Source organism: Gallinula chloropus, assembly GCF_964237585.1.
Source record: "Gallinula chloropus genome assembly, chromosome: 1".
NCBI classification, from domain to species: domain Eukaryota; kingdom Metazoa; phylum Chordata; class Aves; order Gruiformes; family Rallidae; genus Gallinula; species Gallinula chloropus.
Genome location: NC_140085.1, coordinates 81,196,722 through 81,212,635, shown reverse-complemented (window position 1 = coordinate 81,212,635; position 15,914 = coordinate 81,196,722). Strand labels below are relative to the sequence as shown.

Sequence of the window (15,914 nt, the reverse complement as noted above, 5' to 3'; positions counted from 1 at the left end):
CCCAAATGCTCTGCTGTACCAGAACGCAGGTCTATTTTTCAGGACTAATTTGTGCTGATGCAAGCTGGTACAGCTGTTATGCAATTGTGCAGGCATTGGGAATAGCCAGAGTATACTATAGTTATATACTTTCCCAGGCCATGATGGAAGCTTCTTACCATATGGAAAGTTACATTTCCCTGCCCGATTTCTCCACTGTAATTTCAGGTGAATATTTGCTTGTATTTATATATGTTTTGTTCACTTGAAAGCAATGATGTATATCACACAAGAGGTGTCTATGGTCATGCAGGATGAAATGTGACTTGCAAACATAAAGAATAATTAGGATTATTTTTAAATTAACAACAATTCTACAAAACTATTAAAAGGGAAACTAGATAATATGCTTAGTATATGTCAGAGACACTCCTGGATTCGTGAAAAGAGGTGCTCAGGCACTCTCTTCTGACCAAAAAATGTATTAATCCTATAAGGAAGGAGCTGATGAACTGTTTTCAGGGACAGATTTTGAGCTTATTTTTTCAGGAATCTACTTCAGTTCAGTCACAGCTGAAGGGCCTCTAAGGTGGAGTTCTAGATTGGCCCATTGACTGTGAACTATTGTGAGAGAAGAATTGTAGTGACTGTACTTTGAGAGAAAAATGGATAATGGAATTCCATCCACAAAGAACTGGTTATATTAGTGTTACTCTCCTGCTTTGTCTTAATGGTCTGAAATTCCTTTCCTGCGTTATTACGAATCTTGAGTCAGATTGCCTCCCCTGAAGTGTGTCTCAGTGCCCATGTATGGGATAATATTTCTTCTGTGATCACAGATACTTAGGTTGCAAAGGAAGAGAGTGTTTTCCTGGAAGGAGAGGACAATATACGATAAAATTTTCAAATATGTAGAAAACAAAGGAATCTCAGCTGCTTTATGCCTTTAGGTACTTTCAAGTCTGCAATTTACGTTCATAAATCATTTTAGTGCTCCTGAAAATGTTAACCACCATCTGTTCCTTCAATGATGCTATGTCTGGCTCAGGAGATAAGTGTTTATGAAAAGTAAGGAAGGGACTCTATTTTTGATACTATCATGGAAGCAAGATTCTATTAAGGCATACAGCAACTGTACAAAATTTTGAACTTTGAAAGAAATTTCAAGATAAAATGGTGTTTATGTGATTTTAGAATATATACAGAATCCGATTAAGTGCTAGAGTTGCTCTACACATAATACAGATCCCGGTGCTAAAACAGTAGTCTGTCTACTTCCTTTGCAGATTCTCATTGTAGTGTGAAAGCCAGACCTATGCTCATGTCTTTCGGTTTACAGTCCCAAAGTCTCTAAGTATTCAGTTGCATAGGAATCACGTTTTGATGGAGATATTCATCCTTTAAGGAGAGAAAGGAAAAAACCCAAAGATTTTCTGAAAAAACTTTAGAGAATACTTGACCTGGTCAGAACATGGTGGGCCTTGAAAGGACCTTCCTCGTAAGCATATGGCTGCTGCCCTCACTGTGGTAAACTGTGAAGATTACCAGAGCATTTCCAGGGAAAGATCAGTATTTGCCCACAGCTGCTACAGGTTTCTGTCTGATGTACCTGTGCTTTACATAGGAAGTAAATGTGATGTGACAACACACTCTGGTAATGCTTAGAAAAAACTAGCAATATTTTACATGGCAGCAAATAGCCACATGTTTGTGCAGCAGTTAAAAGTTTAGAAGTCATTGAATGGACCCTTGTGGTGCTGTGAGTAAACTCCAGAAAGTGGAGGTCCACAACTTTGAGCGTCCAAGGAAATACCAGTATGGCACATGGATGCGTCTCAGATGATATCATCGCTGCCTGTAAGGAAGCAGCTAGGAAAAAAAAAAAAAGCAATGAAAGGAGTGGCCACATCAGAAAGAATATACAGAAACACTTGCTGTGATTATGTGTAAACCAAGCCCAGGCTCTGATTACAAACCTTTCCATCTGTTCCTTTGCCTAATCATTTCTGCTTTCCCTCTCTGTCTTCTAACTTTCCTTCGTCTTTCCAGATGCAGGACGCTATGGGCTATGAGTTACCATGGGTGTATTTTGTCAGTCTGGTCATCTTTGGATCCTTTTTCGTTCTAAATCTGGTTCTTGGTGTGTTGAGCGGGTAAGCTGACAGTTTTGGTGTCCTTTTTCCAATGCTACAGGGCAAGACTCCATAATAAGGGTTCTTCCCTGTCACCAGGATTCTTTCAGAGGGATTAAAAATCTGAATCCAAGGAAGCTTCACATCAGCTCTCAAATATTTTGACAAAATGTTCGAACATTGCAAATAACAATACAGGTAACAAAAGAGGTGTTATTCTCTGACAAAGAAATTCAACCTCAGGGCATTCAGAATCGCTAATGTCAACCTGTCATAAATTTCCAGAAAACTGGCTATTGAAAATCTTACTGCTGGTGACTTGGGATCTCTTTGGCTGGAGCCTTGCAGTGCTCAGAATCTGAGCTTGTCTCACTAATTATCATTCCACTCTTCCAGGTCAATGATGCCATAGGAAGGGACTGGCCCTGGATCTATTTTGTTACACTAATCATCATAGGGTCATTTTTTGTACTTAACTTGGTTCTCGGTGTACTTAGCGGGTAAGCAGTACCAGGAAAATGTTTTATTATTGTTTATTTTTTAAAATTTGTATTTCTATTCCTGCTCTCTGGTTACCAAAACAACATGCAGTTGTGGGTTTATCTCAGGAAGCTTAATAGAAGACCTAGGCTATTGCTGTGCCACTAGCAAAATATGGCATTCCTAATGGCATGGAAGGAGTCTTTTGACTAAATGAAAGCAATACAAGACAACTCTTGGCCTGTAACACGTTCCTCTACCTAAAACCTCTACCTGTACTCTGTGGGAAGAGGACAATGCTATGCTCCTCTGTGGACAAAGCCTACCATTCACCATAGAAGAATTGGATAATAATAAAATTTCAGGAAGAGTCAGTGGGCCTGAAGGAAGAATGAGAGCAAGCAACAAATCCCTTCACATTTGTGGGATGAGATTCCTGCCAAATTATGTCTTCTCGCATGAGAAATTTTCACATTGCTTAGTATCGCTAAAGCACAGCTTGACAGGAGGCTATTTTCCCTGGAGAGTGTCTTGGACACGTTTCTTCTTCAATCAGCACATCTTCTCTATTGTGCAGATTACAAGCCTAGCATGATGCAAGGAGAAAAGATCATTTCCCTCTGACCTTTTCTAAGGATGAACAGAGAAGCAAGAGAAATCCTTCTAGCATTTAAGCATTCCAAAGACATCTAGACATTTAGCTGTACTTCAGTTCTGCAGTATAACCCTCACTGTGAAGCATCATTTTACTAGCTTTGATTAAAACAATTGATATTGTCCCCAGTAGTTGAAAATTTTACTTCCCCTGGGGAGCAACATAATTAGAGGAATTGAGCCAGCAAACATTCCTCACAAGATCTTTGAATAAAAGTCTCCTAGAATTAGGCTTCTACTTCCATATTTGGCATCACTGGGTGCCTACAGCCATTCTGTGTACATGGATAAATATGGTATGAGGACTTCTATGCATCCTCTTTTAATTTGTTTCTAACATCATGCCTCCTTTAATGAGATCTAAATTAATTTGGTCAGAGCCTACACCTGTTGCCTGAGTGGGCAGCACTCAGGTCCCCTGTTCTTTCATCATAAAAGGGGGGAAATGATCTTTGAGCAGGGGAGAGGACTTTGATGCCTCACTGAAATTATGTCCCACAGTACTTGGGCCAACAAATACGAGGGGCAGTAGTAGGACCAGAGAAGATCCACCATTGGCCATCCTGCAGAGTGGGTAATAACTATTCCGCAGGAGGTACTACCACTACCTTTGTTACTTCACTGAAGGAGACGTGCCACTAAGACAGCTGCTGCAAACAGAAGGGTTTCTAAACAGTAATGGGAGCAGGTAAAAATCCACAGCAATGAAGTGTCAGGCAATAGTCTGTGTTTGGATATCTGGAGAGTGATACTCTGGGTACAGTTTTAAAATGGGCTCCATATTTTTCCAGGCGGATACTCTGATCAGCAGGTAAGGATCTCAGAAGTAGCAGAGGATAATGACCAGCTGACAGTGGGAAAGTGATCTGTTGTACAAGAGGTGTGACCAAGGTGGTTGAAGTAGTAGGATTTGATTGGATAAACAGTGCCTGTGAGCTCAGCTTTGAGGAGTATAATACTGTTGAAGCACTGCTGATTCAATTTGCGTACACTTGGATTTGTATCCGTACATAATTAAAAATTTAATTTCCTCTCTCATTTTTCAACACAAGAAAGTGTTTTGGGGCCTAGATCTTCCACCTCCTGTCATACTGCACCTAGACCACCACAGTTAGTCAAAAGAGATGTAGAGAGAACTGAAATAAAAGTTGAAGTTCACCTTGCTTTATTTGTGAGTGAAGTTGCTCTTTCTGGCTCTGTTCACTGTGTAATGACAGCTGCACTGTTTCTGCAATTTTTTTCCCGACTGGAGAAAAGTAAAAACTTAAGAATTTGCATCCATGAAAAACACAGAAATTACGTGAGAAATGTTCCAGATTTTCTTTGGGCTAAATAAGCAGTTCTTAAACAATTAACTTTCTAAAGCAGTTCTAAATTCTGCTGAGTTGCAGTGTTTTCACTTTGCAGATTCAGCGTCTTTTTTTTGAAAACTTGCTATTGCTCTGAGTCTGATCTGTGTAGATGATCCACCTGTCCATTCTATGTAGATACAAAGCACCGTTCCCAGGCATCTTTGTATATCCACTCTGGGCCTCTCTGACTTTTTCCCTTTTATCTATTTTGGGAACTTCACCAAGCATGTAGTGTAGGTAGACTTCGTCAATGACAGATTGGCTTAGTTTTTTTAATCACTTCTGAATACGTAAGTGTAATTAATTGTACTCACAAAGACACCTTGATTGCACCTACAAAATCAAATGTTGAGTTCAGCTCTGCCTAAAGAGCTTATTTGTAATTTGGTTTTTCTCCGGTATGTCATCCATTCATGGCTCTTCTGGTGAATTTACTAGTCACTTGCTAAGCTAAGTAGTATGACACAGTACTCGTGTGTAGAGCTATAATCCCCTTCCTGTCTTGACTGAGCACAATATGTATGATTTATGTATTTCAAAGGCAATATCCAGTCAGCAAATCACACAGTAGACCGCCTCAAGTCCAGGTAAAAGGATTCCACATCATTGCTGTGAGCAGTGAAGCCCCTCTTAGAGGTCTCTTGAAATGAGAGATGTTCGCATCTGTTATCTGTTTCAGTCAATTAGTGAAGGGAAAAATATGGCAGTGTGGGTTGAACTTTGGGACCTGAACACCTAAGTATATAGATTCACTTTTTTTTAAATATTTTGCCAAACAGTGATCCAAATCCCAGGACACAGGCCAAACAAGCAGTTGCCTAGGGTAAATGCAAGACAGAACAGAGGATCACAGAAAATCTATTTGCTTGCTTCTGATGCTCTTACTGCCAAGTAAGAGCTCAGAGTGAATGGAAAGCTGGCCAGGGTTGTAGCTTCTCCTAGACCAGTTTTTGTGAACTTTCAGGGGTTTTTCCTAGTCTTCTGCCCCTCTTCCAAACCTTCCCATTCCTTGATGTGCTTTATGCCTTCCCATGCCTTGATGTGGACGAGGTTTGAAGCCTTGTGCTGTGCTTTTAATACTTAGCAAGAGTTTTGAACAGCTAGAATTCTGCTGTTTTTCTTACTTTCTGTCACTCCCCTAAATGTGAGAAGTCATATTAAAATCAGATGTAGACAAGAATTACCTATCTTCCATTATCAGGGATAGGCAAAACAGATTTTCTTCTGGAACAACACAGAATACAGAGCTGGGTGTTTATATTTATGATCTTGAACCACGCTAGCATCACACAGAGAAAACACCTCTCCAGAATACTCTTGGCTTTTGTATGCCCATTGACATACATATCTTACAATTTTTCTGGGAGATTAAAGGAAAGTGAAGCAAACTGAATTTGGGTAAAAACAAAAATATTAACCGACTTTTAAACTGATTTTCTCTTGCTCACTGAAAAGAGACAGATTTCTTGGTAGTTCTGCAAGCCTTTGTCAACCTTATCCTGACATGACAGTGCAATTTTGTTTTTGAGAAGGCCAACTCCAGGCTCAAGATGGCACTTCTGTGGGAAAGCTTATTTGGTCCTTAGCCTCCCTGCTGAAACTGCAAACAATGACTGTTCATTGCCAACTGTAATGGTGGCAGAGGTAATGTGCACACCTGCCTGCTGTAGGAACTGGACTGAGGTCACCAACTCATTTCACATGGGATGGTAAATGACCATTGATAGTAATTCTTGATTGTGCACTACATTTGCCTGAGTACAGGCTGGCGTACCACATGGGAGGTGGTTTGAATTGCATTAGCAGTTCCCAAGCCACCTGTTCTCAATGGTTTAATGTTACTAGAGCATAGAAATTAAGATAATTTAAATAAGTTGTCTTCTTTGGAGAGTCATCTGAGATGTAGAGTGTCATACATTGTACAAAGGAAAGACACATCCAATTGCAGATCGTTTAGACTGGGCAATCACAGTATTTTCAGTTGTGCCATTAAAAAGCCAGGTAACAGATTCACTCCTATGCAGACAGTCAGTGTAAAGACTTTGTCCTAAAATCTCTCATTCATTTAGTCAACTCTCCCTCCAGCCCATTTCCAAGAGACAGAAAGTGGGGACTGAAAAGACCCAAGTAGGCATGCAGTGTAGATGCATCTAACATAAATGATCCACTTCACTGCACAGTAGGAATTTCACTTTCTGTAAGCTGGGCTGTTGCATGATGTTTTCCACTTTGATTTCTAAAACAGCACCTTGCAAGTTATATCCATGTAAATATATAAATAGCTCTCACTTGCAATTGAGGGCTGAGTCCCTTTCAAAATTTGATCCATTTGTTCTAGATCCTGAAATACCAATTTAAGAGCCAACAACTGAAATATCGATATTTAAATTATCAATCAGGTTTAATAATACACAGCTTCATTCAGTGATTTTTTTTTTGAGTGCTAATTCATTAATTTGGATAAGGCACTATGTCAGACACAGAAGAAAGATGTTATTGAAGCAGAAAATATAGCTGCTATTGACTGATTTTTTCTACAAGTGTTTGTACAGTTTTTATTATTGTTGTAGGAGGTTTGTTTGTTTGTTTAAAAAAATATTTTTCATTCTTGTCATGCTTGCAAAAGCCATTTCTGTCATGTTGCTGAATTTGGTCTGAGGGTTGACTGTGAAACCAATTCCTGTGAAACCAATTCTTCATTTCCACCTTTATTGTCACAGTCCCCTGGATGGGCTGAACCCTCAGCAATGTGACGGGGTTGAAGATCACATACTTGGTCACATACTTTGGCTTGAAATAAAGACGTGTCATCCTACTTTCATTCTACTGTGGTGTTGGTTTCGCGCACAGGTCATAATATAGAAAGCCTGATCCATAACGTGTGAAGTCAATAGAAATCCTTCACTGGGTTTTGAAACAGATAGGAGGGAAGTATTTCACCCTCACTGCTACAAACTCACCTCCATCTCAGTTGCTTGAGGACACTTCACATGACATAAATGTTTTGGGTAGGATTTTCATAATTCTAATATTATTCCAGCAGAGTTAATAGTAGGTTTCCTATTTATTTTAGCAGGAACAAGGCTAAGACAAATATTAGGTAGAGTTGTTTTTAAAAATACATCCATTGCTGACAGTTACCTGCCCAGGTAATAGATAATACATTGGAGGTAATGACTTTACCTCTCATTTATAGAAACAGCGAGACATATTATCTGCTCTGTGTGTGTCTTACATAGTAATCTGCTTCAGGAGACGCAAGACTTAATGCTTAAGTACTCTTGGTCCAGCACTTTTCACAATCATTAGGCTTACTTTTTAAAATACAAGCACTAAACCTGGTTTAGAACCACAGGAGAGTCTCTAAATAGAGTTAGGTCAGCATTTCTAGAAAAAACATAACACAGTGTAAGTCTGAAAAAGAGGAAGAAACAGCACCACCAACAAAAAGAAGGGAAAGCAAGCACCCTGGTTCATAACTAAGCACCATGAAATTTTTGTTCCTCTGCCCTTTTATTTTAAACCTATATTCCCAGTAGTGGTCTTTCATAAAGCTGTCAGTTCACTTTCTGGTAAAATCTGTTAGATTGGTCGGCCCATAATTTACCAGGTTTGTCTACCCAGCTTGAGATTTGAAAAATAGGTTTCATGTCAGATAACAGCCCTGAATACAGAGTCTTTACTAAAACATTGAGGTCTGAGTTTTTAACTATATTGTCTAGTTCTGAATATGAAACTGCCCATAATTATATGTATAAAGAATTGTGAGTACTGTTAATTACACTTACAGTCAGCCCAATTTAGTTGTGATTACACAGATAATTTTAAAGACAGATTGAAACCTGGCTAAAAATTAGAGCCAATATCTCACTCTCCAGATGTCAGATTATTGTCAAACAGTTCATTATTGAATTAAATTAACCGTCACTCATATATTTATGAATAATTGTTGGAGAATATAAAGTGATAAAATATATTAGAAAGTATATGGTATTGTACATACGTTTGTCTTATTTGTGTTGTCAATAAAATGTTGAGAATTCAAATGATTAAAAAAAGGTATTAATATTTTCCTAAGTATTGGTAAAAATATGGACACTCCAGCTGTTTGAAATGTGTATCTAGCAAGGATGCTCCATTCATGTGTCTGTCTTGAAAGAATAGAGAAAGCTGGGTGTGCTACACAAGATGTGGAGACTTTCTAGTGGAAATCAATCTAACCCGTTGTTTTTCAATTTCTTCCTTCCCTACGCCCATGTCCTCTCCCTCCCTCCCTCTTGCTAGGGAGTTTTCCAAAGAAAGAGAGAAGGCTAAAGCTCGGGGTGATTTCCAAAAGTTACGGGAAAAACAACAGCTAGAGGAGGATCTAAAGGGATACTTAGACTGGATAACTCAAGCAGAAGATATTGATCCAGAAAATGAAGATGAAGGCATGGATGAGGAGAAGCCTCGAAACAGTAAGCAATTTTCTTCTGTCTCTATCTCTCTCCTTGCTTTTAACAATAGAGTTCATGCCCACCTACCGTAGTGCTGAGATGGCTTATAAGGAAGAACAAGTTCTTCCCAAGACTCTCACTGTGCTTATACATTATTCCAGTTTAATGTCTGTAGCAAGCTGTGGGAGGGAGAAATACATGTATAATAACTGATATTGTTCTGCAGATCCTTTGTTACTTGTCCGTGATACTGACATAAGATCCTAATATTAAACAGAAAAAAGATCAATACTTGCTGTTAAAGTCCACTACTGATTTAAATTTCAAAATATACATCTGTCTCTTACTCGTTTTTTTTCAATTGTAATTCAGTGTTGCAGGCTGTGATTAATTACTTTGAAAGCAAAGGTTTCCAGGCAAAGCAGTGCTACAGTGTGGGAGATGCGCCAAATCAACCCTGTTGTATGTTAAGTGGGCCATCTGTAACTCCATTGAAATCAATGGAATTGCGTTTGCTTTTGCCAGGCTGGAATTAAGTTCTCAGATATTTCTTGTAGGGAATTATCTCTTATTCTTCTGCTCTGGAGTCGAGAAGATGTTTGTGCAAAGTGAGAATTCACCAACTATTTCTCCTTATCAGAAATCCTGAAGAAGGAAGGGCTGCATTACCTTCACTGAATCTCCTTTCACCTCCTCTTTTACCAAGACAGGCTGTGTAAGAGTTCAGAAACAAGTAGCAAGTATCATTGCAGGTTGTGCACTTGGGAAATGTCAGAGTTGGGACCTTTAGACAGTTGCACAGTCCACTGACAGTGGCTCTACTCTTAGATTTTATTATGGAAATGTGCATTTTCCCAGTTCGATTTTGGAAGAGACGACATTTCCCTAGAGAACATCCTTCCTGGGATGATCCAGTCAGAAACATCTATCAAGGAAGATTGGACATGGTAAAGTTGTGCCTATGGAGTAAAGCAAGGTTTGCATCAGATGCTCATGATCTTTGGGGAAGTAAGCACTACTTCCTGTTGTTGTCAGAATATTTAAGTTCTTTTAGGAAAAAAAAAAATGGGGACATTAATATCAGGTTATACCTGTGATACTTAGGTATCTTGGACTTGAAGAAGTTACCAGTATGACCTCCTCAGACTTTCCCCAAACCAGGTTATTTTGGGATTTATACTGGTGTCTTCATAGGACATATCTCTTACTCTCCTAATTTAACCTCTGTAAAAACACACAAATGAATTTATTATTCATAGTCAAAATTTGCTGCTTTGCAACATATGATACTTGGAAGGTGATGTCTGGTGTTCCAAACTAATTTATTTGTAGATGGAATTCCCTATTTAAAAAGTAAATAAATAAAAACACAACACTACTGCAGTGAGCTCTGGTTGTTATATGACATCTGAGTGGGGAGGCCAAGGACTGGGTTGCACACACCACCACTGAAATCACCAGGAGACTTTGCCTTGACTTCAGTTGGAATTGGGCTGTGTTTATCACATTTCCTCTTAGAGACAACCCTGCTAAAGAAAAGTGTAGGCTTAGTGGTGAGGTAGTGTGATGAGAGCTTGCCTTGGTTGCCAGCATATCTGAAGATTTCCTTTTTAATTAACACAACAATAATACTGCTTTGGTGAAAGAATTGTGGAATATGTCAGGCGTAGATTCATTGCATGTGCTGTGTGGTGCGGTTAATCCGCATTTGAGCTAACAAGCTTCTTTGATGTGGGGATGATGCTAAGAACAGAAAGATGGTGTGTGTTCAGTTTGCTGTCAGTTCTTCCTGTTCAGTTTAATAAGGTGAGTTTTGTAAGATGTGGTTTATAAAATTAATCTTCTTACATCTGACAAGTTGTCTCGAGTATCTCAGAGTTGGCTGTTAATGACAAAACTACGTACTGTTAGCAAACTAACTTGTTACCCATTTATTTTCCAAAGTATCAATGAATATAGTGTCTTCAGTGCTGTTGGTGCCAAATGTCAGGTCTAAGGTCAGTGGTTGCTGACTAGCAACTTATGTCCCTAGTACATATCACATCACTGTGTCTTTGTTTCACGACAGATCAGGCTTGGGAACAGACGTCTTCAGTGCCTAGCACTACATGGTAGAATTGTGCCTCTTTTGAGAGGAATTGCTCTGGATGCTAAGGAAGGCTGTGGGCTGGTTTTGGCCATGTACTGGGGACAATGGTCATAAGTCTCTGCACAAGAGAATAGCAGACATCAAGCAAACAGGTCACTCCATGAAGTTATTTGCCTATTGTTTTGACAGACATGCCCCATCTAGAACAGGCTGTTGATAGCACCTGTGGCCTGCATCTAGGAATGCCAGGTTATTCCTTCTTTTAGCTTTGGTGTACTATCCAGTGTTGTACTTCGGTCTTCCCACCACAAGCTTTTCTGACTATGGAAGCAAAGGGTTTCTGTGCCGCTGTGCTCTGGTGAAGCAGCAAAAAGCACTTGGTACTGACAATAAAGAGCAACACTCCCCCACACCGAAGCCAATAAATATACCCAAATGCATGCCCCCACCCAACATTATGGAACTGACACATGGGCCTTTTGTATTTCATACATTACATTCATTTTTCTGTTCCAGTAGGCTGATGTATTTACTTTTGCACAATTGCAAGTACCACATTGTTTAAGTTCTATTGTATTTCTTGGTATTTCTGAATTCCAGTCTTTATTCACATAACAAGTGAGAATGTATTTTCAAAGCCAGATAGCTTGCAGACGTCCCCTATGACAATGTCATACTCACTTCATTGGTTGACATGTTTATCTGTCATGCATGTCACATGAGAAGAAAGTCCTGACATACTTATTATACCTACCTATGTGATTCCACATCTTGCTTATCCTACTGCCTGTGAACATACCTTCTGCAGAACCACCTCAACCACTCAGGTGATGGACGCTTATGTACTAACCAGCTCTGACAAGACCCATCTGCTCCCCTGAAGCTGAATTACATTGCAACCATACTGCCCTCGGGGCTTGATAGATCTGCTAGAGATGTTTGTATTGAATGAACACTGTTGTAATGAACACTGTTGTATTGAATGTAATAGAATCAAACCAATATTTTGGGTAGACACCCTTTCTTTAATGGCTTCATCTTAAGATAATACAGAAAAAAAAGGTACCACATGGAAGTGACAGGGTGTTTTGTTGGGGATTTTTTTGTGTGTGTGTTGTCTGCTGTGTTGAATGTTTTGGCATTCAGGCCAGCAGTCAATTTAGGGTTAAACTGAGGGAGAAAGATGGTATTTATTCTCTTCTGAAAGCTATTTATGAAATAAACTCCAAGGGACAGATAGCACAGATGTAAATGCCCTCAGGAATCCCTTTGGCTTGAATGCCCCCCAAGGCATTTGAATACAACCTTGTAGCAGTGCTGAACTTGCACCACTGAGGGTCCAATGTCCTCCTTGTCTTCTTGTGTTTAGCTCTTGCTGAAAGAGCTCAGTTGCCTCATATGTGGCTTCAGTGTGCTGTTCTTTCAAGTGCTCTCCAAAGCTCACTCCGTTCTGTCTCTGGTACAAAGTCCTGAACTCTACAGAAGAGTATTACTGCCCCTTTCCAAGCACACTTTGATCCATGATTAATTAATAATATTGACTTTTAAGCTATCATCCCTCAGACTTTCAGATAACAGTTGACTGAACTGCACAGCGCAATTCAAACAGCCTTAAACTATTGGTTTAGCTCAATAAACTTCAGGGGTTGCCTTTGCATCAGTTATATTGTACTGGTGCTGAGGGTATATGGGCTCTTGCCTCAACTCTGGCAGAGACTCAGCATTTCTTTAAAGAAATCATGTCAGTTTTTGCTTCCTCAGTTTGCCCTTGGAGGTTGTTTGGAGGTTTGAGGGGTGGAGGCATAAAGAATATCAGAAGAGTTCAAAAGTTTTATTAACATATACTTACTAAACTAGAGTCTCAAGAAACATAAACTCTGAGATTCAGCAGTTTACACCGTCTGGGCTCTGATCCAGGTAGTTTACCTAAACTGAATCATCCCAAACACAGAGAACATATGTTTCCAGTCTCTTCTCTGCCCTTGACTGCAGAGGCAGGTTTTGCTGTTGTCTTACTCTGTAGAGAGGGCTGTCTGCCTGTCAGCATGGAAACTGCCTCCTGCAAAACAGAGAACACAAGGTGGAAAGGAAGATAAATTCACTTGCATCCCTATTTGGTTTGACTGCTGAGCTGGTCCTTAAGGCATTGTCAGTCATGTTCTGTATATGCCACAGCTTTCCCAAAGCTGTCAAGCCTTGCCCGAAGTCTCATTGGGCTTTACAGCCCTTAATGAATTGGTCCACAAATCCAAGGAAAACAACAGCAAGGACCTTAGTGGAGAAAAGGGTAAGAACAGAAGATAAATGCAGGGCAATCTGTGCAGTCTTTAGCTGATGCTCTCCATAGCAGAGGTCTTCACTGCCTTCTGAGGCAGTTTATTGCCAGTCGTCTCTCACATGCATTGAGAGGCATCCACAGAGCAGGCTGAATTCATTCTCTGTGTTTTGGGAAGTACATGTCTGAGACAGTTTTTCATTGTTGTTTGCAAACATGTTTTTGCCATTATGTAAGATATGAGGTGGGAAATGTGAAAAAGGCTTCTGAGGGCTGTTTGTGTTGATGGTTTTCTTCTATACTCTTTCCCTGATGGGCCTTCCACACAGGAAGAAAACATTAATTTGACAGAGGAGAGAAACACATGTCATGGCACAAAACAACTACTGAATTTCAGAATTACATGATAACAAAAAGAACTGTCCCTCCTGTTGCCACAGTAACTGAGTATTTGCCCTTTTTTTTTTTTCTTTTTCTTCCTGAGAGTGGCCTGGAATGCATCTGTGTTGCGGTGGGCAGAAGCAGGAAACCTCAATCCAACACAGATTCTCCTCCTATTGAAATTAGTTGGCAAAACTCCCATTGACTGCACTGGGGTCAGGAAAAAGCTGTGAATGGGCAGGGAGAAGTAATTTGATGTTTCTGACTGCTCAGATTTTGCCCTCCCTCTGTTTCCTTCTATTTCAGTTCTATTTGGTTCTGCTGTATGCAATGTGAGTATGACCACATTAATGTCAACAGAGTCCCTAAGTGTAACAGAGCCCACTGCTTGGCTTGGGATCTGATAACAAAGGCATGCTGTGACTCAACACTGCTCAGTCTTCTAGTTAAGTTATACTGAAGGTAGCTGATTTTCAAGTAGCTTACCCTACAAAAGTCTAATCATACTCCAGGGTTCTATTGTAATGGGACTGATGGCTGTAGACAATCAGGTTTTCATGTAACACAGCAGAAGACACAGTACTAATCAATGTGTTGCCTATCAAAAGCATATAACAATCCTTCAGACAGTATATTAAATAATGAAAAGTGTGGGAAGGGGGTTGACTGTACATGCAGATTTATGCGTCAGTGAAAGTGGAAATAGAAAGTGCCCAACTAAAGACAAAAAAAGTACAGAAATGCAGGCAGGTTCTAAAATATGTAAAAAATAAGGTATTTTAAAATAAATGGTCTTGAATATTCACCTTAAAAGCAATTACTGTAGTGCCTTAGTGACCTTTGAAAATGTTTATTAACATCTGAGTTCACTGCCTCTAAGGGATCAACTGAAACTTTTTGATGGACCACAGATTTCGCCTCACTCCTGCAACTGGTGTTAGTTGTGATCATCACGAGTCATGACTAGGCAGAGGAGTGCATTTTATCACAGACTCATGAGAGTCTTCCCTAAGAGACTGGAAGTTTTCAGCTGCAAAAGTAAAACTTTTGGAAGAAATTGGGATTTCTTGGACCATTAGAACTGATGGAAAATTTGTGCCTTTCATGAAAACACCTTGTGCTTCAGAATATCGGGCTGGAAATTAGAACAGGAGAGCTGATGGTTCAAACGGGAGAAAAAAAGAATTTGACAGGTCTGGAAATAGAAGCCTCAGTAATTTCAAACCAAACAGGGCTTTATTCCCAAGAACTCTGATTGTGGTTTGACTCTATTACATAACAGGGATAACAGCATTACCACCTTTCTCTGAAAGTTCAGGCTTTTTTAGGATTAGCCATCCATGTCCCGTTGACTTGACTTCCTTTTGTAAAATTATTTTATATACCACAAGGAGACTCCGTTGATTTCAGTGAGACCATGTACCAAACACTTTCTGTTGGCTTTGGTGGAAGCTGACACTAAATCCAGTGCAACCCTTTGGGAAAGTGAGCAGTTTGAAGCTGTTGGCGAGAGAGAGTTTTGTGTACAGATCTAGTCGTGATATCAAGATTAAAGATCAACTTGTTAGATTTTTACATTTAATAATTTCATGTCAGCTGTCTCTGTGGTCTCCAAATCATGTGCTTAGTGTACTGACAAGGAAGTAGCTTGTTACTGAAAACATAGCACAGTGCTGTGGGATAATGACTAAAGTAGAAAGTACATGACAGGATTTTCAAAGACAGGGTAAAATTTCAGGGTGGCCTAAGAAACTCTTGGTCTGTTTTCTATGGTGAAATTTAATGGAGAAGTGCACACTAGGGAATTAATATGGAAGTTGCAGAAGGCAAAATGAGAGAAAGTATATTTACAAGATCTCTACTTTAAATTCAGTCTTAACCATCATTGCCTTAAAACTCAAGTTGTCTTAGTCTACAAGCAAAAAAATGGTGTAATGAGTTAATTTTTGTCTCCTGTTTAACAGAACACACCTGAAACACACTTGAATGGGTCTGCTAATAGCAAGTCAGTTCACCCTGATTTATTCTGCAGAAATTGTCCCAATGTATCTTGCACACATGCACGGATGTGGGCAACCACCCTCCTTGACATACATGTCCAGCATGATATTTTAGAGGATTTTTGACTGTTGTCAA

The 15,914-nt window shown here is 39.6% G+C and overlaps 1 protein-coding gene across 1 annotated transcript in view; it reads left to right on the top strand.

Annotated features, from left to right (window-relative positions):
- Window positions 1-15,914, top strand: part of CACNA1C (calcium voltage-gated channel subunit alpha1 C) — a gene marked incomplete at both ends in the record, with an annotated part of 478,476 nt that overhangs the window by 331,233 nt on the left and 131,329 nt on the right. Inside the window, 2 exons of the mRNA XM_084279498.1 lie at window positions 2,508-2,611; window positions 8,882-9,054. Coding sequence (XP_084135624.1) covers window positions 2,508-2,611; window positions 8,882-9,054 — 277 coding nt within the window. The remainder of the gene's footprint in view (window positions 1-2,507; window positions 2,612-8,881; window positions 9,055-15,914) is intronic.